Source organism: Bicyclus anynana, chromosome 26 (assembly GCF_947172395.1).
Source record: "Bicyclus anynana chromosome 26, ilBicAnyn1.1, whole genome shotgun sequence".
NCBI classification, from domain to species: Eukaryota; Metazoa; Arthropoda; class Insecta; order Lepidoptera; family Nymphalidae; genus Bicyclus; species Bicyclus anynana.
In genome coordinates, this window is record NC_069108.1 from 8701662 (window position 1) to 8725330 (window position 23669).

Consider the following 23669-nt stretch of genomic DNA (forward strand, 5'->3'; position numbering starts at 1 on the left):
CAAAAAGAAAAAGGTTAGTTGGTCCACATTCTGTGAATCACTTAGTCCTAGATCCCCCTCCTCAGTTGTCTGGAATAATATCAGAAGATTCCGGAGATCCTTAAATCACTCTGATCCCATTTCCAATAACCCAACTGAATGGCTTAGTGCTTTTGCTGATAAAATTGCCCCCCCTTACGTCCCAACTATGGAAGATTCCCTTTATCCTATAGTAGTTTCAGATACGGATAAAATGGATGCCCGCTTTTCCTTCTCAGAGCTTCAAATAGCCCTTAGCGGTTTAAAAGATTCAGCCCCTGGTGAAGACGGTGTACCCTACTCTTTTTTGGTTAAATTAAATGATAAATCCAAACACTGTTTTCTTAACATGATAAATTATTTTTTTGAAAAGGGTTTTATTCCAGATGCCTGGAAAACCCAGTTAGTTATCCCCATTCTCAAATCTGGCAAAAATCCATCAGATCCTAATTCATATAGACCTATCGCACTGTCATCTACTTTAGTAAAAGTTATGGAGATCCTCCTTAAAAACAGATTGGAGTGGCTAATGGAGAGCAGAGGTGTACTGGCTCCTTCACAGTTTGGCTTCAGGAAAGGCTCTAGTACTGCAGACAGTCTCAGCATACTCACTACAGACATTCGAATTGCCTTTGGAAGGGGAGAGTACCTAGTGGGTATATTCCTAGATATTGCTTCTGCATATGATAATGTAATTCTTCCGTTACTCAGGCAAAAATTGCTCCAGCTGAGTGTACCACCGAGGATGACACATTTCATATGTAACCTGCTCTCTGGCAGGTCAGTGGTGTTAAAACACCAGTCCACCTTTCTTCCCCCCAGATCAGTCTGGAAGGGTCTTCCCCAAGGCTCTGTCCTCAGTCCCTTACTTTACAGTCTATATACTCATGACCTAGAATTGTCTGTGAACAATTTTTGTAACATTCTACAGTATGCTGATGATATTGTCCTTTACCATAGTTCTAGCTCTGCAGACGACCTACATCTTCATCTTAACTCTGCACTTTACTACCTAAGTCAATGGCTCTCTGATCATGGCCTTTCTCTAGCAGTGGATAAATGCCAAGCTGTAGTGTTTACAAGGAAGAGATCTATCCCTACTTTTAACTTAAGTTTTGAGGAACAACCCATCAACTTGACAGACAAAGCCAAATTTCTTGGTATTATATTAGATAGAAAACTAAACGGATTTGCACATTCACAATATATTACTAAAAAATGTGAGAAAGGTATCAATGTTCTACGGGCTGTAGCTGGAGTATGGTGGGGAGCTCACTCTTACTCCTTAAAAGTATTATACAATGCACTAGTTCGTAGTCACATTGATTACTGTTCATTCATTTTAGATCCCTTAAATAAAACTACCTCAGAACTGCTGAACCGAATTCAATATAGGTCCCTTAGAATTGTTTTAGGGGCAATGAAGTCATCCCCCACAAATGCTCTACAGGTTGAATGTGTTGATCCTCCCCTGCATCTCAGGCGACAGTATCTATGTGATAGATTTATCAGTAAAACACTTCAGCTTTCTTCCCACCCTCTATGGTCCAAATTAACCCAGCTGTCAAAAGTTATTAGCCCTAGTAATCCCTCTCCATGTCTCCTTAATAGTTTTGAAAAATTCACTAAGCTTCCGCATCCCTTGTCATCATTATCAATAAATCCTCTATACTCTACATCATACGAGGCCCTTGTTTACAATCCTCCTGTGATTACAGATCTGGGTCTAACTAAAGATGCCCCTGATACCAACACAAAGTTCCAAGAAATTGTTCATCAAAATTGGTCAAATTACTTGTACATTTACACAGATGCTTCAAAACTCTCCCCTGAAAGTTGTGTTGGTGCAGCTTGCTGGGTTCCCAAATATAAAATAGTCTTGCAATTTAAATGTCCTCCAGAAACCTCGGTGTTCACAGGAGAGGCTGTTGCCTTGTTAGAGGCAATCCTGTTTGCCCGATCCCATAACATAAAACAAACTGTTATTTTTACTGACTCCCTTAGCTGCTTATATTCCATAAGGGAAAATCCTTTTAGAAGTAAGTCCAAATTTCCTATTATACTACAGATTAGGGAAGCTCTGTTCTCATGTCATGAAATTGGTTTGTCTATATTTCTAGCATGGATACCCAGTCATTCCGGCATCTCTGGTAATGAATCTGCGGACTCTTGTGCTAAGGCAGCTGTACAACTTGGCTCATTGGAACATTTTAAAAATTATTCACATGACCTCAGTAACTTAGCAAAAAACTATTTAGATAAATCTTGGCAATCATTCTTTAACCACTCAAAAACCCTTAAAGGTAAATTTTATGCATCAATTCAACCAAATATACCCAAGCGACCTTGGTTCTTTCACCATAGGTATGCTGACCGATGGGTCACCTCTACAATATCCCGTTTAAGACTTGGTCATGCCTGTACACCTGTCCACTTGAACAAAATTAGAGTGAGAGATCACTCTCTGTGCGAATGTGGTTTGGACGAAGGCTCAGTTTCCCATATCCTCTTCTCTTGCCCTAAACTTCTTCACCCCCTATATGATGTTCTTCCTCCTAAATTCCCACGCCCTTTGAATGTTGAGTGTTTGTTAATGTCTGTGTTTAGTCCCTATTGTAAATTTATATGTAAATATATTGAATGTAATAACCTTAAGTTGTAAATATTATGTCTATTAACAATATTAATTTTGTGTTTTTTCAGAAGTGTGACTAACAACTGAACTAACAAAAGGTTTAAAAAAAAAAAAAATCCGCTATATACAATGTCAAAATTATGCTGGATAATAATAATTAATACTTGATTCCCAGCTTACACCGATCAACCTCTATAAAAGTGTGTCTTCCTTACCACGTGACATTGGCGAAGTAAATTGTACCCAATTGGTACAGCAGCAAGCCATATAATCAAAAAAAAATTGAAAATTGAATTTGACAATTGGGATCACAGACATTATATAGGTAGGTACATAGAGATTGGGTTATTGCGGGTTTAGTTCGCTATGTTAAATATCTTGGTATCCAACTCTATAGGATTTGCAGCAAAGAACATACCTATTACCCCAAGAATTTGAGGATGATTTGCGGCATTTTTAGTCTAATAAGAGTTTCTATCATGTTTATAAGCTATATTCAATGTATTCTATGATTTTATCTCAGATTATACCTCGAAACCTTCTACATATAGTCTGTGATTTTGTCTTGACTTTTGACATTTTTGTCAATGTTTGTTTATTTACATTTTGTACAATTCAATTTTATAAATTTCATCAATTTAAAAGTAAGTAAGTAATTTAAAAAGTATCAGCATGAAATTGGAAATAGCTAATCTTTCTGAACTTCTAGCATTGTGCCGAATGTGTCTCAATAAAGAGGCAGGATATGCTATTTTGTGCCACTAAAATCGACGTTGCAACATATTCTGAAAAAGTTTTTACTGTGACTGGTATTAAGGTAAGAAAATACGCAGCCAACTTAATACAACTAGCTGATGTAATGCCTGCAACCTTGTACTTACTATATTTTGTTTTACACAAAACCAGTGGGATCCATAGATTTTCTTAATTAAGGGTCGGTCCAGCAATAGGAATGATGACAGTTTTTTAAATTGTACATAAATTAAGGGTATGCTAATAGTAAAGAAATTTCGTAAAAGTACCAGGGTATCTGCGATCATTACTTTCGGAGCTACAGGGATTTAAAGGGATACAGGGCTACAGGGATCCCTGAAAAACGCCCCATACAAAATTGTACGAATTAATGACGTCGTAGGTACATAATGATCGTTGGATTTGTATGGGCGTTCAAACAAAATTACTAATATCTTTGTTATTTGTGCGTTTATGTTTATAGTTCATATATCGAAAAATGTCACATTTAATGTAAGGAAGCTAAAACTGTATGGATTTCCATCTAATTACGATAAAAGACTATTAATAGATTTTGAAATTTTGTCATCTTAATTATTTTGCAAATATCCAGTCAATCTTTTTATGTATAAATTAGTTAACATTGACCTTATTTACCTGAATGTATCATAAAAATCAATATATTCAAACATAGTCACCATCCCCATTGTAACATGAAAGAGTAACAAACATACACACCAGACAGACTTTCATATTACTGTGGTAGTGTGATAATTGCTGTTGGTAAGGAGGAACAAGGAATGGGATGGGAGGGCCCAGTGAAAAAAAATCCTTCTCAGTTCCCCACTTTATTTTGTATACTAGAAATTTATAGTATTTGTTTTTCTCAAAAAAATTCCAGTTAGTTAAAAACTCAACATCCATCAGCTCTCTTTACTCCAAGCTATGTGTCCTGGCCACTGCCACTTCATCTTAGTGATTAATTGAGCTGAGTCAGTGACTTTAGTTCTTCTGAGGATCTCCTCATTTCTGGGTCAATCATACATACTCAAAGCATATCTTGCTGCATTCCCTGTTAAGAGACTATGAACCTTCTTATGAGACCCATAGTTATACTATGTGTGCTGTAGCATGGTGCAGGTAACAGTCGCCTGTATGACATTCATACAGGCGACTGTTATCTGCACCATGCTACATTGTTATTCAAACTGTCAGCCGCACCACGCTACAGCGCACAAACTGTAGTGACCTAATTTATAAACCTAATTGTGAGTGTAGTTTGTTAAATAATTAAAGAGTCAGTGACCTAATTATGGAGCTCATAGTGACCTGACTATGGAGTTAGTACCCTAATTTATAAATTAATCTTTATTAACTATGATTCTTTGTATTGCAGGTACAAATGAATGACATGCTACCCCAAAGTATATGTCAGAACTGCCTAAACAGTATCAATAGCTCATTGAATTTTAGAAAAATGTGCAAGGAAGCTGAAACACAATTATTACTTATGAATAGTAAATTTAATAATAAACATAATGTGAAGATTAAATTAGAGACAGACAGTATAAATACAACAGAATTTATAAAAAGCAACAAAAATTTAATCAAATTGGATCTGAATAGATCAAATACAGAATCTGGTAAAGTCAAAACTGAAAACACCATTGTAATTAATGATTCATTAATAAATATGGCAGTTGAAAAAAACTTCCAAAAAGAGCAAATAACTAACAAAACATTAAATACAGAATTAAAAAATAACAAACAAAATAGTCACTTGATAATCTCTGATGATTTTAATGATTTTATAATTAAAACTTTGAATAACAACACTTCAATTAAGATGTTAAATTCAGAAAATAACGACAAAGAAATAAAAACAGAAATACACAAAATAACTGAATCAGAGAATATTGTATCCAATAACACTTTGTTATCACTCAATCCAGATATAAATGAAAAACAAAACAATAAGTTAATAACAAAAATCAACAGTAATGAAATAGAGATAAAAACAGAAACAACTAAAATAACAATAACAACAATATGTGTTGAAGAGTAAACTGAATAGGCATATGGAGACAATGCATGATTCAGGTTTTATATGCAGGGTAAGTCATCATTATGTTACATTTGATTGATGACTTGAGCTCAGTTGTTTGTTAGGCAGCGTAGACTCCGTCACGTCACAATGATTAGACCCTACACACTGACACTAGTCTAATGTTGGCTAGTAGACATAGTATTAGCGCGTTCCATCTTAGGCTGCATCATCACTTACCATCAGGCGTGGTTGCAGTCATGATCTCTCTTATACAATACCTATATGGTCAAGCTTCGCTTTGTCTCATTCCCACCCCTATCCTATCCTACTCCCACCCTACACCAACCCTACTCTACCTAGCCAAGCTTCCCCTACCCAACCCTGCCCTACCCTTAATTTTTTCTTCATAAGAAGTATGAACCATCTTCGTACTTCATGGAGCATTCTAAAAAAAAGAATTAGCGAAATTCAATCGTTCTCGAGATTTATGAAATATCTCTGAGGAAGATTCAAGATTCATTTTTATATTATAGAAACTAGCAGAGCCTAGCTATGACACTCACTTTCTAGTGGTAAAAGAATTTTCAAAATTGGTTTAGTAGATCCAGAGATTACTCTCTACAATACCACAAACTAGGAAAAAAAGGCTCAAGAAATTTAGAAAATGGAGGTCAACTGTTCAAAGGTTTAGACAGACTTTTTATTTGTAATATAGATACAGAAGTATTGCAAAAGAAAAATATTTTATTTATAAAATGTTGAAATAAAACTTAATTTTATGCAAAAATATATAAGTCAAGGAAAATAGTTTTGTTTTCAGTACTGTAAATACAATTTTGACAGCAAGGAGGAGTTAGTACAACACATTGGCAATTGTGCTGTCAAAAAGAAACGAAGGGCTTGTGCTTCTGTGAGTATCTACTAATAATTTATTATCATATTCATTAGGTTTCATGGTATTTTGACGGCCTCCGGTAGAATTGCAAGACGGAGATCCCTGGTTCGATCCCGGGCTGGGGTTTTCTCAATTGCTCCTGGTCTGGCTGGTGTGAGGCTTCGGCCGTCACCAACCCTACCGACAAAGACGTACCGCCAAGCGATTTAGCGTTCCGGTACGACGCCGTGTAGAAACCGAAAGGGGTGCTGATTTAATTTCGTTCGATTTTAAGAAAGAGCGGAGCGTGTCATCGTGGATTGAACTATCTATGACATCAGGTGAGATTGTAATCAAGGCACAAAAACAAATGAAGGGCTAACTTGTAAAAGAATAAAAAAAACCAACCTTATTTGTCCCAATTTGCAATCTGCAAAATAGTAAATGCCAAAAGGTGTGATGATGATGGTTTTCAATTCAGAGTCGCGAACTCCGGGAGTGTGAAGTTTGCCACAAGACGATGCAAAAAGGCAGCCTGCGGCTCCACAACGCCATCAAGCATGCGGGACTGAGGCCTGTCTGTGAGGTCTGTGGTTATTTTTTTCAACTTAAAAAGAAATAACTTCTCTGTGTAATTTTACTTTTGAACTGATTGTTGCCTCGACGTCATATCACATTATCCTTTACTATCGCACCGCAAGACATCGGGTGGGTTTCCTGTGTTTATTATCCACTGAGAGATGTTATAGCCCAGTGGTATGACCTCTGCCTTCGATTCGGAGGGCATAGCTTCGAATCCGGTCTGGGGCATGCACGGTGAAGGAAAACATCATGAGGAAACCTGCATACTTGAGAATTTTCTTAATTCTCTACGTGTGTGAAGTCTGCCAACTCGCATTGGGCCAGCGTGGTGGACTATGTGGAGGCCTAAGCCCTCTCATTCTGAGAAGAGACTCGAGTTCAGCAGTGAGTGATAACGAGCGATAATATGGGTTGATAACGAAAAAATAAAATTGTTTAAATAAAAAAAGAGATGTTTTCACTGCATTGTTACAAATAGAAAAACGAGAAAATTCTTATCGAATTAGTGACATCTAATCTGTTTTTTTACCTGAGTTGATAACGATTGTATCGCCCCAGCACTGCGGCAAGAGCTTCGGCAACAAGCTGCGTCTCCAAGAGCACCGGCGCGCCAAGCACGGCTACGAGAAATTCCGCTGTACGCATTGGGCATATTCCGCATGGGGGTATGTAGACTATTGGGTATTTGACTACTTTACTAATTTCAGAAAGGCATTACTAAAGTAGGAAGAACACACTGTTTTTTAACCGACTTCAAAAAGAAGGAGGTTCTCAATTCGGTCGGTATTTTTTTTTTATTTATTTTTTTATGTATGTACACCGAAAAAAAAAGACGCCTGGACCGATTTCAAAAATTCTTTTTTTGTTTGAAACGGTATAGTCCCCATTTGGTCCCATTGCCGTCATGTCAAGATCTGATGATGGAATCCTGGAGACATTGAGGGGAACTTTCGAAAATTATATGGGTGTCTAGTGTGTTCCAAAAACTTTTCCATTAAGTACTTTTAAGCACTACAATTTCATGAAGGTTTAAAATCGATCTGATGATGGAGCCATAAAACAGACGAGGGAACTCCTCGGCGATTTACAGCAGTTACCTTGTGTTTGGGCTTGATTAATTTGTATTAATTTTTTTCTTATTTATGTTATGTTGTTTTTGGCTGAATAAATGTTTTTATTATTATTATTATTATTATTATTATTAATGAGTATTTTCCACATAGATATGTTGTGACTGTCATTTAGGCTGTCATTTAAAAGCGAAAAATAACATCACAATATGTTCTACCTGCTGTTCCGTATGAAGGCGGTGCTTAGTCGGTGTTGTCTTAATTTAAGCCATTTCTGACAGGACCACATGAAACAACACTGTCTGCAAAATCTAAATCTATAAGATATTCTCACATGGCTTGAATTAATACATCACCGGCTTAGCACCGCCTTCATACTGATCAGCAGGTAGAACATATTGTGATGTTATTTTTCGCTTTTTAGTTTAGTGGGTACGTTTTTAGGTTTTGAAGTCGGTTGTATTTTTTTTATTAAAATTTTTATTATTATCTAATTAAGATTTTTAATAGATTTTGAAATTATAATCTTATTTATTTTGCAAATATCCAGACAATCTTTGCTTCTTATGTATAAATTAGTTAACATTGACCTTTATTTACCCGAATGTATCATAAAAATCAATATATTCATACCTAGTCATCATCCCCATTCCCCCAGTTATTATCATTTGTGTAAGGCGCTGTCAATTTCAGTTCAGGTTTTAGCCGCGGGACTTCTTTCATGAAAAGGACTCTAGTGTGGTCCTCGAATTACGTCACATTGTGATATAATTGCACCTGTCGCTAGAACCACGAGCGTCACCACCGCGGCGAGACGCCCTACGTCTGCGAGACGAGCGGCGCGCGCTTCCACGCCGCGCACTCGCTGGCGCAGCACCGGCAGTCGCACGCACGGGACAGGCGCTTCAAGGTGATTTGTTAGGCTCAACACTCTTCTTCTTCTTTTCTTCCTGGGCCTTATCCGCACTTGGCCACTAAGGTTTGGCCGTTGTACGTAGGTCCCTTCGGTGCTGGTCCCCGCCGGAGTCACTCCAGCCAAGCGAGCTCGCTCCAGAAGCTTAGCAGGCCGCCCAGGTCGCCGAACGCCTCGTGGAGTGTTGCTGGGGATGCAATGTGTGCTGCGCGTTGTTCCGATACACCTCTGCATCTAAGCATAACATGTACCGGGGTTTCCTCTTCCTCCATGCATGCTCTGCAAAGAGGGCTGTCGGTTATACCTAGAACCGAAAGGTGTTTGTTTAGTGAACAGTGTCCAGTCATTAGTTCGGTAACAGTTTTAAGTTTGCTACGGTTTTAAGTTTACGAGCTGTGATAGCCCAGTGGATATGACCTCTGTCTCCGATTCCGGAGGGTGTGGGTTCGAATCCGGTCCGGGGCATGCACCTCCAACTTTTCAGTTGTGTGCATTTTAATAAATTTAATATCACATGTCTCAAACGGTGAAGGAAAAACATCGTGAGGAAACCTGCACACCAGAGAATTTCTTAATTCTCTGCGTGTGTGAAGTCTGCCAATCCGCATTGGGCCAGCCTGATGGATTATTGGCCTAACCCCTCTCATTCTGAGAGGAGACTCGAGCTCAGCAGTGAGCCGTATATGGGTTGATAACGACGACGGTTTAGTTTAAGTAATTTTGTGGTCAAACGTGAATCGAGTCTTGGAAGAGCCTGTTTTGTGTAGGCTCAACACTCATTATAATACCTGTGTGTCCGCAGTGCGACGCGTGCCCCGCCTCGTTCCGAGTCAACAGCGCACTGCACTCACACAAGCGCGCGCGTCACGGACACGAAGTGTTTGCGTGTGCGCTTTGCGCGCGCACGTTTGGCGCCAGGTGCGTTTACTTAGCTACCCTCATCTAACATCATTAACAACCCATATTCAGCTTACTGTTGAGCACGAGTCACCTCTCAGATTGAAGGGTCTATAGGCGTATAGTCCGACGCTGGCCCAATGCGGATTGGCAGACTTCACACACAAAGTGAATAGGGATGATGACAGTTTTTCAAATTATATATAAATTAAGAGTACGCTAATAGTAAAGCAATTTTGTAAAAGTAACAGGGTATCTGCGATCATTACTTACGGAGCTACAGGGATTTAAAGAGTCAGATTTGCGACGCTGCCGCGGATCCCTGAAAAACGCTCCATACAAAATGGTACGAACTAATGACGTCGTAGGCAATGTAATGATCGTTAGATTTGTATGTGCGTTCAAACAAAATTACTAATATCTTAGTTATTTGTGCGTTTATGTTTATAGTTCATATATTAAAAAATGTCACATTTAATGTAAGGAAGCTAAAACTGTATGAATTTTCATCTAATTTTTTTTATTTTGAGATTTTATAATCTCATTTATTTTGCAAATATCCAGAGAATCTTTGCTTTTTATGAATAAATTAGTTAACATTGACCTTATTTACCCGAATGTATCATATAAATTAATATATTCAAACCTAGTCATCATCCCCATTAGGAAAATTCGCAGATATACAGGTTTCCTCACGATGTTTTCATAAATTCATAACTGAAAAGTTGGAGGTGCATGCCACGAACCAACGTCCTCTGGAATCGAAGGCAGAGGTCATATCCACTGGGCTATCACATCTCTCGTTCTTAATTCTTGGTGAAGTCTGCCAATCCGCATTGGGCCAGCGTGGTGGACTATTAGCCTAACGCCTCTCATTCTTTGAGAAGATTCGTGCTCAACAGTGAGCCGCATATGGGTTGTTCATAATTTAATTCATTCATTCATTCATTCGTTCAGGCACTACGTCGTGAAACATATGCGAGGCGTGCATCGGCTCGCCGGGCCCGTCGCTACTGTGAAAGACAGCGAATGAACCAATATAATAATATACTAGCTTACCCCTAGCCTACCCCTACCCCTACCCTACTCCTACCTACCCCTACCATACTTTTCTGGTTGATTTTTTACACCTTGTGTCCGAAAAACCCAAATATCTTACGGAACCCTATTTATTTCCAAAATAAAATTTAGCCTATGTTACTTGTGGATAATGTAGCTTTCGAGTGGTGAAAGAATTTTTAAAATCGGTCCAGTAGTTTTTGAGCCTATTCATTACAATCAAACAAACATACAAACAAAGTTTTAATATTATTATAGATGTACAAAAACTACAAATATATTGGTCTGTGGATTGAATACGAAGACTGTGAACTATTTATTTACTTAAACAATACTCGGGAAGAAATTACAGATGCCCAATTCGTCTTCCCAGGCTATAAATGCACTATTATAATAATAGATACTACTTACTAACAAAATTGCTGGAGAGACCCACAAAAAAAAACCTGCTTTCTGCATCCACGGCCGTGGGTTCGATTCCCACAACTGGAAAATATTTGTGTGATGAGCATGGGTGTTTTCCAGTGTCTGTGTGTATTTATACATTATATAAGTATTTATATGTAGTATATAAATGTATATGAATATTATAATATCAACTATCTTAGCACCCATAACACAAGCTACTCTGTATGCTTACTTTGGGGCTAGATAGTGATGTGTATTGTTTAAGTATATTTATTATTAAAAAAAAAAAAATTACAAACTACAACAAAAAGAATACAATAGAGAAAAAAGAAGCAATACTGTAAGGGCCAGGCTTAATAAAATCACAGATATTTCTTTGTAAAACGGCTTATAGCGGAAATGTGACGGTTAGGCACTTGTCGTAAAAGTCGTTGATTTTATTTAAAAAGCTGTCAAAGTTACATTATCTATGACACCACAGACGTTCCGTTCAAAGATTACAATGTATTATTGGAAATAGATAGGCAACTCTAACTTTTTTCGGAACGCTTGTGATAGCGCCATCTAGTGACTAGCTACGGTATTTTTAGTACAGTATCCATTATGTTATAAAAATAATAATGCATATTTTTTGTAAAGAAGAGATATTTGATTTTGTAATAGTTGAATAAACCAATTGAGAAAAACAAAAAAAAAAAGACAAAAAGTTTTCTATTGTTACCCCCAGGCTCGAACTCAAGATTATGAGATCGTACCTTTGTTATGCATCACTAGGCCAAATAACTATATGGAACTTCGTTGAAATTAATGTACGGTTACTGTCTTTCTTTAATAATCCCTTTGCTTCAGAAATACAAACACATTCTTCCTATTACGCGTCAAAATTAAATGGATAAATAATTCTTTTTTTTGGTTTTTTTTTTCCATACTTACAGGGTTAAAATCTTTAAAAACATTATAATACATACACACCATAAGTAATTGAATTTACTATCCTGGAATCTTAAATCTAGGATGTAGATGGCGCTGCTTCATAAAGATTTCACGTTCTTCTAAGTTGCCATGGCATGGTTCCGTTTTCGGCTCTTTATTGTAAGGCACAGATGACATAATTAAAGGCGTTTGCGTCGCTAACAATTTACTAATACAAATACCAAACATTATTCAATACTATTTAAGCTTTTGTACTCATCATCATATCAGCCGATGGAGTCCACTGCAGGACATCGACCTTTTGTAGGCACTTCCAAACATCACAATACTGAGCCGCCTGCATCCAGCGAATCCCGACTCGCTTGTTGTCGTCGTCAGTCCACCTGGTGGGAGGTCGGCAGCAAGGGAGCACCTTGGGACCCCAAGGTGGGGGCTCTTTTAGCTTAAGTTTCTTTGTACTCTTAATAAAGTTAATTCAATAAATGAAACAAATTATTTAAACGAAATCTTTTATTTAATACTCATCGTGGAAAGGGTAGTCCGGATGGTGGGCGCTGAAAAAAAAACAGAAATTATTTGTTTTCATTTTCTAGTCCCGCGGTTTCGCTCGCGTGGTTCCCGTTCCCGAAGGAATACAGGGATAAAATATAGCTTATAGCACTCGGGGATAGTGTAGCTTCCGAACAGTCAAAGAATTTTTCAAATCGGTTCAGTAGTTTCGGAGCCTATTCATTACATACAAACAAACAATCAAACCTTTCCTCTTCATAATATTAGTAACTACCTGACGCCGCGCGGTTTCACCCGCTTGGTTCCCTTCCCGTATGAATGCGGGGATAATATATAGCCTATAGCTTTCATCGATAAATGGGCTATTTAACACTGAAAGAATGTTTCAAATCGGACCAATCAGAGTGCCTAGTGGGAGTTTTCAGTATTTTCATTACTATCGCGTTGACGTAAACGCGAATTTATATGGAATTGAAACAGTTGTGCAGTAGTGCCACTAGATGGCGCTGTTTCAATTCCTTAGAAATTCGCGTTTACGTTAACGTGAACGTCACAGTATCAAACTTCCACTAGGACCTCTGGTACTATACTTTTTCAAACAAAAAAAGGATTTTTATAATCGGTTAAGAAATGACAAAGTTATGAGGTAAAAACATACGAGTCAATTGAACTCCTCCTTTTTTTGAAATCGGTTACTAAAAATACGTGTTAACATCAAAAAGGCACTCACTCATCCATTTGGCAGAACCGGCCGTTGCATTCCAGCTGCTGCAGCAGCTCCATATCCTGGGGCGACAGCTGGAAGTCGAACACCTCCATGTTCTGTTGCAGGCGGCTGCGAGTCACCGTCTTGGGGATCACGATCAGCCAGCGGTCTATAGCGTACCTGTACGACAAATGACAACAACTGCTTTTAATAGGGATGATGACAGTTTTTTAAATCTATACTTATAATAAAACTGTAGAGAGGTCAATTCTGTACATGAAATATATTTCTAAAATAACTATTAGGGGGTGATTAGTGAACGATACTGATGCCAAAAATGCAATCATGTCTGTTTGTCTGTCTGTATGTTCGTTATAGAAACAAAAACTACTCGACGGATTGTAACAAAATTTGGTACAATTATTCTTCACACTCCTGGGCAGGTTATAGTATACTTTTCATCACGCTGCGATCAATAGGAGCAGAACAGTCCATTTTTACAGCGATATTATGGTAAGAGTTGGATTAAAGAGGTCTAAGGGCGGACGAAGTCGCGGGCGTCCGTTAGTTGTATATAAATTAAGAGTATGCTAATAGTAAAGCAAAGTAAAAGGAACAGGGTATCTGCGATCATTACTTTCGGAGCTACAGAGGTTTAAAGGGTCAGATTTGTGGCGCTGATGCGGATCCCTGAAAAACGCCCCATACGAAATTGTATAGACTAATGACGTCGTAGGTCATAATGATCGTTAGATTTGTAGGGCGGTCAAACAAAATTACTAATATCTTTGTTATTTGTGCGTTAATGTTTATAGTTCATATATTGAAAAAGACACATTTAATGTAAGGAAGCTAAAACTATTAGCCACCCGGCAATTAATTTATATCTTAAATAAATCTTTATAATCCTACTTTATGCAATCAGAACTTAATCAAAAAAGTTTGTTTCAACGTTTTACGACATTTTTTAATTATCTTTAATTTGTCCACAACGAGGACAAGTTAAGATCTTTGATTATCTGAGTTTTACGACATTTTTTGAAGACTTAATTATAAGTAGTTAATTATAGGTGTGATTAGTTTGTTTATTCGTTTTCTTGTTGGTAACTAAAAAAAAATAATTATACAGAGGGTCTAGTGGCAGTTTGATACTGTTACTATAGCGTTAACGTAAACGCGAATTTCTAAGGAATTGAAACAGCGCCATCTAGTGACATTACTGCACAACTGTTTCAATTCCATATAAATTCGCGTTTACGTCAACGCGATAGTAATAGTATGAAAATATTGAAAACTCGCACTAGGCACACTGCTTCAAATGTTACTTCGCAGCTTTGGTACATTGGCGAACATTTTGATTAAAAAGAAAAAATATGTTTGTCGATTGACTTGAATTTTTTGAAATTTAAATAAATGTATTATAAAATTTATTGTAATTCGTCTGGTAATTATACAAATTTCCACTATGATTTTAATAATCTGTTAAACTATCAATAATATTTGGTTGCTCTATATTGACAGATCTTTGTGAAAATGACAGTAAATATGGTGTTGCCACAAAGCAAATTTATGAGTTCCATTTTTATTAACTTCTACTCTTACCCACTAATATCTACACGATATCATGAAGTTTTATATAGAAAGTGTTATCCGACACTTAACAGCGATAGCCTGCATGATTGAAACCGATGTTAATTAAGCTCTTGAGTTGCACTAGTAAATATAAGAACCTTGGGCCTGTCGAATCCCTTTCTACAATCGCAAACGCTTTAAAAATTAAATAAAATATGATGTAAACGGGAAAATAAAAAATTTCCTAGTTGACTACGACAATTTACCCTAATAACCCTAAATTTCTACGAGTAGGTATTTAATACCTACTTGTCTTTTTATTACACTTTCCATGTTTTTGTCATTTCAACTGCTTGTCACAATTTAATAAAAATAGTTAATTGATAATCAAGTGACAGGAACAAATTTTAATAAGTAACGATTTTTACATAATCAGCCCCTTTCGGAACAAAAATAGCGAAGTTTTTGAAAATGACGAAGTTTTTACTAACATTGTACATTTTTGTACATTTTTGCAAATAATGTACTAACATTGTACATTTTTGGAACCCTTATTAATTTTTTTTATTATTTTCTATTCTTTTACAAGTTAGCCCTTGACTACAATCTCACCTGATGGTAAGTGATGATGCAGTCTAAGATGGAAGCGGGCTAACTTGTTAAGAGGAGGATGAAAATCCTTAGAATTGTCTTAATTCTATACGTGTGTGAAACCTGCCAATCCGGCTAACCTCTCTCATTCTGAGAGAAGACTCGAGCTCAACAGTGAGCCGAATATGGGTTGTTATAGCTTAGAGAGTCCCATCTAGTGGCACTACTGCACAACTGTTTCAATTCCATATAAATTCGCGTTTACGTCAACGCGATAGTAAAAGTATGAAAATATTGAATACCTACTCCCACTAGGCACACTGCTTCAAATGTTACTTCGCAGCTTTGGTACATTGGCGAACATTTTGTGTAAAAAGAAAAAATATGTTTGTCGATTGACTTGAATTTATTGAAATTTAAATGCTAATCCGGCTAACCTCTTATCTCATTCTGAGAGAAGACTCGAGCTCAACAGTGAGCCGAATATGGGTTGTTTTAGCTTAGAGAGTTCCTTGTTGACACTCCCATAATATGCGGGCGAGGGAGAAAGGTCTGCGCGGGTGTGACGTCGTGCGCGTGGGGCAGTGGGAACGACTGCGCGGGAATGAAATCGTGCGCGCGGGGTATCTTTACTTCCCCCTCCCGGCCTGCGCGGACCATCGGAAGTGCCATTTGCGAAGCTATAACGTTGTTGACTAACCTGATCAGAATCTGTGCGACGCTCTTGTTATACCGCTTGGCGATGACCTGGAGACGAGGATCCTCCAGCAGATGTGGCTCCCCCGGCTTGGCCCAGGGTCTGTCGGGCGAGCCCAGCGGAGAGTAAGCCGTGATGGCTAGACCCAGGGAACGGCAGTGCTGAATCAACTTGTGCTGGTTGATGTAAGGGTTGACTTCGATCTAGAAGAACGGTGTTACTTAGTTACCAGAATATCTTAGCAATCCATGGATTCACCCATCGCGGGGTATAAAGAATAACTCTGAGCAAGGTCCAGCCCCTGTAGCCTAGTGGCATGTAGATTCTCTTTCTACGATCGCTAACGCTTCGAAAACTAGAAAAATGTATGGGAATGACAGATCTTGATCCACGTGACCTGTCGATAGCAAATGTCACTCCCATACATTTTTCTAGTTTTCGAAGCGTTAGCGATCGTAGAAAGAGAATCTACATGCCACTTGGCTACAGGGGCAGGACTTGTGATCTGGATGTAGGGTTAAGGAATTCCTTGACGATCGATCAACACTCCCCGTTCTCTACTCGTGTTGTTTTCCCTGCCGCCAGATTTGGTAAGATCCTAGAGCAGCTTTGGATACTCGTTCTAATATAGAGATTCTAATATAGAATATTGCTGCAGTTCTAGAGAGTCCAAGGTCTTTAAGCAAGTTATAGAGAGATAACATAAAATCGAAAGTCGTTTCAGTCAATGGTCTTATAGCGAGAAGCTTCGACCAACACCTTAAGAAGCTTTTGCTTAACTGTTGGATCAAGAGTCGGATACGGCGCGTATTGTGAGGATTCCTCACTCTGGCGTCCTGACCACCGGTTGTTTGGGCACTCATATGTCCTGCAGACATAAAGAGATGAGAGAAATATGATGAAGGTACCTGTACAACCGCTGGCTTGATTCTAGCAGCCTTCATGACCCTGTCCGTCTGTCGCTTGTTGAAGTTAGAGAGGCCAATACTTCTGACGAGCCCCTTGTCCACCTGCGCCTCCATGGCCTTCCACGTGTCCACAAAGTCCACGGGGGAGGGGATCACCTTTCCCTCCGCGTCCTTGGGGAATATGTCACCTCCTTCCTGTGTATGTTGTCTTAGTTTAGATTTTAAGGTTATGTCATCATCATTTTGACGGCCTCCGTAGCGCAGTGGTATGCGCGGTGGATTGACAGCATTTTCTCACACACTTAAGGTCATTTAAGGTCAACAGCGGTGACAGTTGATAGTGGCAGGCTTTTGATAAAAAATTCAAATTCACTGATTTCAATAAAAACCTGAAAGTCGATATTTTTTTAAATAGTTTCGGAATGTTATAAAGATCCGAATACTAACGAATCATTGGTGATAACCTCACCAATTTATTAACATGATTCAAATTCATCATCACCATACCAGCCGATGGACGTCCACTGCAGGATATGCCTTTTGTAGGGACTTCCAAACATTACGATCCTGAGCCGCCTGCATCCAGCGAATGTCTGCGACTCGCTTGATGACGTCAGTCCACCTGGTGGAGGTCAACCAACACTGCGCTTTGTTGTGCGGGGTCGCCTTTCCAGCACCCCAACATCTCTTCATTTCTGAGACGTCTCAAAGATTGCATCCGACATACCTGGTAAGCCTCAGGCCAGTGGATGAGGTACAGGTCCAGGTACTCCAGGCCGAGGTTCGCTAGCGAGGCCTTCAGCGCGCCGTCCACCAGGTCGGGGCGGTGGTACGTATTCCAGAGCTTGGATGTCACGAACATGTCTTCCCTGGAACCGAGTTTCCACTTTAGAAACTAATATAACACAAGGTTAGGTTGCCTGGAAGAGATCACTATTAGTGATAAGGTCGCCTTTTGCCTAAAAATTTATGTGTTCTATTGTTATTTTCTGTTTTGTGCAATAAAGTTGTTATAAATAAATAAATAACACAACAATTGAAATTAATTCATCATTACATAATTATAATCAACTAGAATTAAGAAATTAAATATCACGTGTCTCGAAACGGTGACGGAAAAACATCGTGAGAAAACCTGCATACCAGAGAATTATCTTAATTCTCTGCGTGTGTGAAGTCTGCCAATCTGCATCGGGCCAGCGTGGTGGACTATTGGCCTAACCCCTCTCATTCTGAGAGGAGACTTGAGCTCAGCAGTGAGCCGTATATGGGTTGATAACGACTGTCACGTAACGTAAACGCGAATTTCTAAGGAATTGAAACAGCGCCATCTAGTGACACTACTGCACAACTGTTTCAATTCCATATAAATTTGCGTTCACGTCAACGTGATGGTAACAGTAGGAAAATATTGAAAACTCCCACACACACAGTTTATTTTTTTTAGATTCAGACACGTGATATTTAATTTCTTAAAATGCACACAACTGAAAAGTTGGAGGTGCATGCTCCGGACCGGATTCGAACTCACACCCTCCGGAATCGGAGGCAGAGGTCACATCCACTGGGCTATCACGGCTCAGTGGCTGTTAGATACTGCTTCGTGACAGTAACAGTGTCTAACTGCCACTAGGCCCTCAGATAAAAGGCCTTACTCAATCATAAATACCGTTTGCAGTGAACCCTAAGCATGCAAACTGCCATGTAAATATTTTCTGTAAGAACGTTCGCTTCGATGTTAAATCGAGGCAGTAGTTCCTAACTCGTCTTTACCAACGCTCGTGTTCTAGTTTATTCATTATAACCAGTCCGCTAAATTAAGGCATTTTATGTATCGCAAAGTTATATATTATTCGATGTGTTAATAAACAATGATCCAGTTAGGTAAGTCCAATTTCGAGAAAGAGGTGAACCGTCGAATCCAACTCGGCTGGGATGCATTCGGGAAGCTTCACGACATCTTTTCGTCCGAAATTCCTCAGTGCCTGAAGACAAAAGTCTTCGAACAGTGCGTGTTGCCAGTGATGACCTATGGTTCCGAGACTTGGTCATTAACTATGGGCCTCATAAGAAGGCTCAGAGTCACACAGCGGGCGATGGAACGAGCTATGTTAGGAGTATCTCTGCGTGATCGAATCAGAAATGAGGAGATCCACAGAAGAACCAAAGTCACCAACATAGCTCAACGAGTTGCGAAGCTGAAGTGGCAATGGGCGGGGCACATAGTTCGAAGAGCCGATGGACGTTGGGGTCCCAAAGTGCTGGAATGGCGACCCCGCACTAGTAAGCGCAGTGTTGGCCGACCCCCCACCAGGTGGACTGACGACATCAAGCGAGTCGCAGGGATTCGCTGGATGCAGGCGGCTCAGTATCGTGATGTTTGGAAGTCCCTACAAAAGGCCTATGTCCTGCAGTGGACTCCATCGGCTGATATGATGATGATGATGACAGAGACACGCATTAACCTTCAGTAGCCTATTTACCAATCAATCATTTACTACGTAACAACAACCCAAAAATAGCTTACACCCGTAATACCTCTTAACGACTCCTTCCTGGAACTTGATCTTCAGAGCTTCGCCCACCTCCTTCTCGTTCCCATACACGTACGCGCAGTCGATGTGACGGTAGCCCACGTCGATGGCGTCCTTCACCGCGCGCATCACGTCGCCCGGCGCGGACTGACGAAGCATAACATTGCCTAGTTGCTATTGGAGGTGAATAGCAACAAATAGCATAATGTTAATATAAAATAAAATACATACACTACATAATAAGAAAAAGCATGAGGATACAATTAAATATATAATTACAGTATTAACTAAAATGTACAATAATTAAAGTAATAACTGACATAACAAAAAAAAGCATATTGTAAATATACATTTGAATATATAATAACAGTATAACTAAAATGTGCTTTAATTAAATTAATAACTAACGTAATAGAAAAGCATATAGTAAGCATATATTTAAATGCATAATTACAGTATTAACTAAAATGACTATAATTAAATTAATAACTGACGTAACAGAAAATCATATAGTAAGCATATATTTAAATGCATAATTACAATATTAACTAAAAAGTACTATAATTAAATTAATGACTGACGTAATAAAAAAAGCATATTGTAAAGACACATTTAAATATATAATTACAATATTAACTCAAATGTACTATAATTAAATTAATAACTGATGTAACAAAAAAAGCATATTGTAAAGATACAATTAAATATAATAATTACAGTATTGATTAAAATGTACTATAATTAAATTTATAACTGACGTAACAGAAAAGCATATAGTAAGCATATATTTAAATGTATAATTACAATATTAACTAAAATGTACAATAATTAAATGAATAACTGATGTAACAAAAAAAACATATTGTAAATATACATTTAAATATATAATTACAGTATTAACTAAAATGTACTATAATTAAATTAATAACTGACATAACAAAAAAAAGCATATTGTAAATATACATTTAAATATATAATTACAGTATTAACTAAATTGTACAATAATAAAATTAATAACTGACGTAATAAAAGCATATTGTAAAGATGCAATTAAATATAAAATATCAGTAATAAATAAAATGTTCTATAATTAAATTAATAACTGACGTAACAAAAAAAAGGATATCGTAAATATACATTTAAATACATAATCACAGTATTAACTAAAATGTACATTAATTAAATTAATCACTGACCTAATAAAAAAAGCATATTGTAAAGATACATTTATATTCAAATTTACAGTAATAACTAAAATGTACAATAATTAAATTAATAACTGATGTAACAAAAAAAGTAAAGATACATTTAAATACATAATTATAATATTAACTAAAATGTACTATAATTAAAGTAATAACTGACATAACAAAAAAAAACATATTGTAAATATACAATTAACTACATAATTACAGTTTAACTAAAATGTACTAAATTTAAATTAATGACTGACATAACAAAAAAAGCATATTGTAAAGATACATTTAAATAGTAGTCTATATATTTAAATAGCAGTATATCAAAATTCATCTTGATCGGTTCAGCCGTTTAGCCGTAGTATAGATTATACATGTAACCCTTCCTCTTGAATAACCCATTCTTTTGTTGAAAACTGCATTAAAATCCATTGAATAGTTTAGAAGATCTTCTGAGCGAACTTTCAGCGGAAGCGACTTCATCCTACTAATGTTATAAGCGCGAAAGTTTGTATGGATGTTTGGATGTTTGTTACTCTATAACACCGCTACTACTGAAGCGATTTGACTGAAATTTGGAATGGAAATAGATTTTACTCTGGATTAACATATAGACTACTTTTTATCCCGAGAAAATCCATGGTTTCCCGATATTCGCGAAAACTGATGATTTTGATGATATGAATGTTTGTTACTCTTTCACGCCTCAACTACTGAACCGAATTAGCTGAAATTTGATATTAAGATATATCATAGCCTGAATTAACACATAGGCTACTTTTTATCCCGGAAAAATCCATGGTTTCCGAGGGATTTGTGAAAAACTAAATTCCACGCGGACGAAGTCGCGGGCGTCCGCTAGTTTTATAATACGTAAGTATGAAGAAGATATTTTAATTTAATGATTGTATGTTTATAATGTAATGATGTAAATGATAATAATATATAAATAATAGCGAATTATATTACCTACTTATTTTATAAAAACATCTCGTGTAAATTAAAATTATGACAATCTGCATAAAATATTTATTTATTCCAATATTATAAAGAGGCTTTAATTGTGATGTTAATAGGGGGTAAACTCTGAATCTACTCACCCGATTTTAAAAATTCTTCTATCACTAAAAAACCCAGAATTTTGTGAGTGTTATGGGCTATATTTTATACCCGTATTCCCTAGGGTGAAACCACGGAACGTCTTCTCTCGTCATCAGCCCATATTCGGCTCACTGCTGAGCTCGAGTCTCCTCTCAGAATGAGAGGGATAAAGCCAATAGTCCACCACGCTGGCCCAATGCGGATTGGCAGACTTCACACACGCAGAGAATTAAGAAAATTCTCTGGTATGCAGGTTTCTTAACAATGTTTTCCTTCACCGTTTGAGACACGTGATATTTAATTTCTTAAAATGCACACAACTGAAAAGTTGGAGGTGCATGCCCCGGACCGGATTCGAACCCACACCCTCCGGAATCGGAGGCAGAGGTCATATCCACTGGGCTATCACGGCTCTTATCTCTTAAAGTCTAGTCTAAATATATAAAACACAAAGGTGACTGACTGACATAGTGATCTATCAACGCACAGACCAAACCACTGGACGGATCGGGCTGAAATTTGGCATGCAGGTAGATGTTATGACGTAGGCATTCCCTGAGAAAGGATTTTGATCAACACTCCCATGGGGATAAATCTATACTTATAATAAATCTGTAGAGAGGTCAATTCTGTACATGAAATATATTTCCAAAATAACTATCAGGGGGTGATTAGTGATCGATACTGACGCCAAAAATGCAATCAATAAAATTTTTGTCTGTCTGTCTGTCTGTATGTTCTTTATAGAAACAAAAACTACTGGACGGATTTTAACGAAACTTGGTACAATTATTCTTCATACTCCTGGGCAGGTTATAGTATACTTTTCATCACGCTACGATCAATAGGAGCAGAGCAGTGAAGAGAAATGTTGAGAAAACGGGAGAAGTTACTCCATTTTTTAAGCTTCCGTCGCGTGTACATCCTTAATGGTTAAGACTACATAGAAATCATGTATGACGGAAATGTTCTCCTCAAATTATATAAAAAAAACACAACGGCATATATATGTCTATCTTTTATGGTTGACTCACAATAACACGTGTAACTCCCGATAGCTTAGCAGTTCGAAACTTTCTAATTATATTTGTCTACTCTTATGTTTAAAGGGGGTTTCTAGGGTAGGGGTAGGGTAGGGGTAAGGTAGTGGTAGGGTAGGGATAGGGTAGGGGTAGGGTAGAGGTAGGATATAGGTAGTTGAAAGTTTACATCGACTTCCACGCGGACGAAGTCGCGGGCGTCCGCTAGTATATAATAGACTCACCTTCCAAGTTCCAAGCCCAAGAATAGGGCAGGTCCTTCCATTATTTAACACGATTAGCGGTACTTGAGGTTTATCTTGCATACTTCTAGGTTGTGTTGCACGTTACTCTGTAGCTCTAACCACTGAAGTGCTGGAGTATGGGTATGCTAGGTGTATATAAAGCGTTAGCTAAGGTACTGTTTCACTGTTGCGACATTTTTGTCTTTTATGTTTGCGTTTGTCGATGGTAATCAATTCGTTTTATATTTCAATATTCAAATTATAATAGCAGTGGCCTAGCTTGCCTTGGAGGGGCCCTGTATCAAAGTTAGTTGGGGGGCCCAATAGACCAAAAGAAATAGAATAGTAAATATCGATTTCAATCAAAAACTTTATTTTGTGGTGATGGCACTACAAAATAAAGTTGATGTTTGTTGTGACAT

General features: G+C 37.7%; 2 protein-coding genes across 3 annotated transcripts; one reads left to right on the forward strand and one right to left on the reverse strand.

Moving 5' to 3' along the window:
• The first annotated feature begins 2836 nt into the window (after nucleotides 1-2836).
• On the forward strand, nucleotides 2837-11533 carry LOC112056020 (zinc finger protein 311). The gene is given in 10 exon segments (XM_052889940.1): nucleotides 2837-2978; nucleotides 3363-3470; nucleotides 4782-5448; nucleotides 5450-5499; nucleotides 6253-6342; nucleotides 6788-6892; nucleotides 7447-7569; nucleotides 8746-8868; nucleotides 9674-9789; nucleotides 10726-11533. Coding segments are annotated over 9 exon segments (1422 nt in total). The 5' UTR covers nucleotides 2837-2978; nucleotides 3363-3398; the 3' UTR covers nucleotides 10802-11533.
• Nucleotides 11534-12641: 1108 nt separating this feature from the next.
• On the reverse strand, nucleotides 12642-23365 carry LOC112056017 (aldo-keto reductase family 1 member B1-like). 2 transcript variants are annotated; one of them, XM_052889933.1, is made up of 7 exons: nucleotides 23248-23365; nucleotides 19691-19833; nucleotides 17880-18021; nucleotides 17153-17347; nucleotides 16248-16447; nucleotides 13409-13564; nucleotides 12642-12722 (listed from the first exon to the last, which is right to left on the reverse strand). In XM_052889933.1, the coding sequence occupies exons 1-7, from the start codon at nucleotides 23326-23328 to the stop codon at nucleotides 12683-12685; spliced, it is 957 nt and encodes a 318-aa protein (XP_052745893.1). In that variant the 5' UTR covers nucleotides 23329-23365; the 3' UTR covers nucleotides 12642-12682. The 2 variants fall into 2 exon arrangements, with proteins under 2 accessions (XP_052745893.1, XP_052745892.1); XM_052889932.1 differs by having other exon boundaries at nucleotides 19691-19860; nucleotides 23248-23364.
• Between the last annotated feature and the right edge of the window lie 304 nt (nucleotides 23366-23669).

What these genes read in the sequence shown, in the direction of transcription:
- LOC112056017 (XM_052889932.1), bottom strand. Translation starts at nt 23,328, where the DNA reads ATGCAAGATAAACCTCAAGTACCGCTAATCGTGTTAAATAATGGAAGG. An exon ending in TCAAGCCAGCGGTTGTACAG is followed by an intron (nt 16,448 to 17,152) that starts GTACCTTCATCA and finishes CCGTTCTTCTAG; the next exon opens with ATCGAAGTCAACCCTTACAT. An exon ending in GTCGCACAGATTCTGATCAG is followed by an intron (nt 13,565 to 16,247) that starts GTTAGTCAACAA and finishes TTTGTCGTACAG; the next exon opens with GTACGCTATAGACCGCTGGC.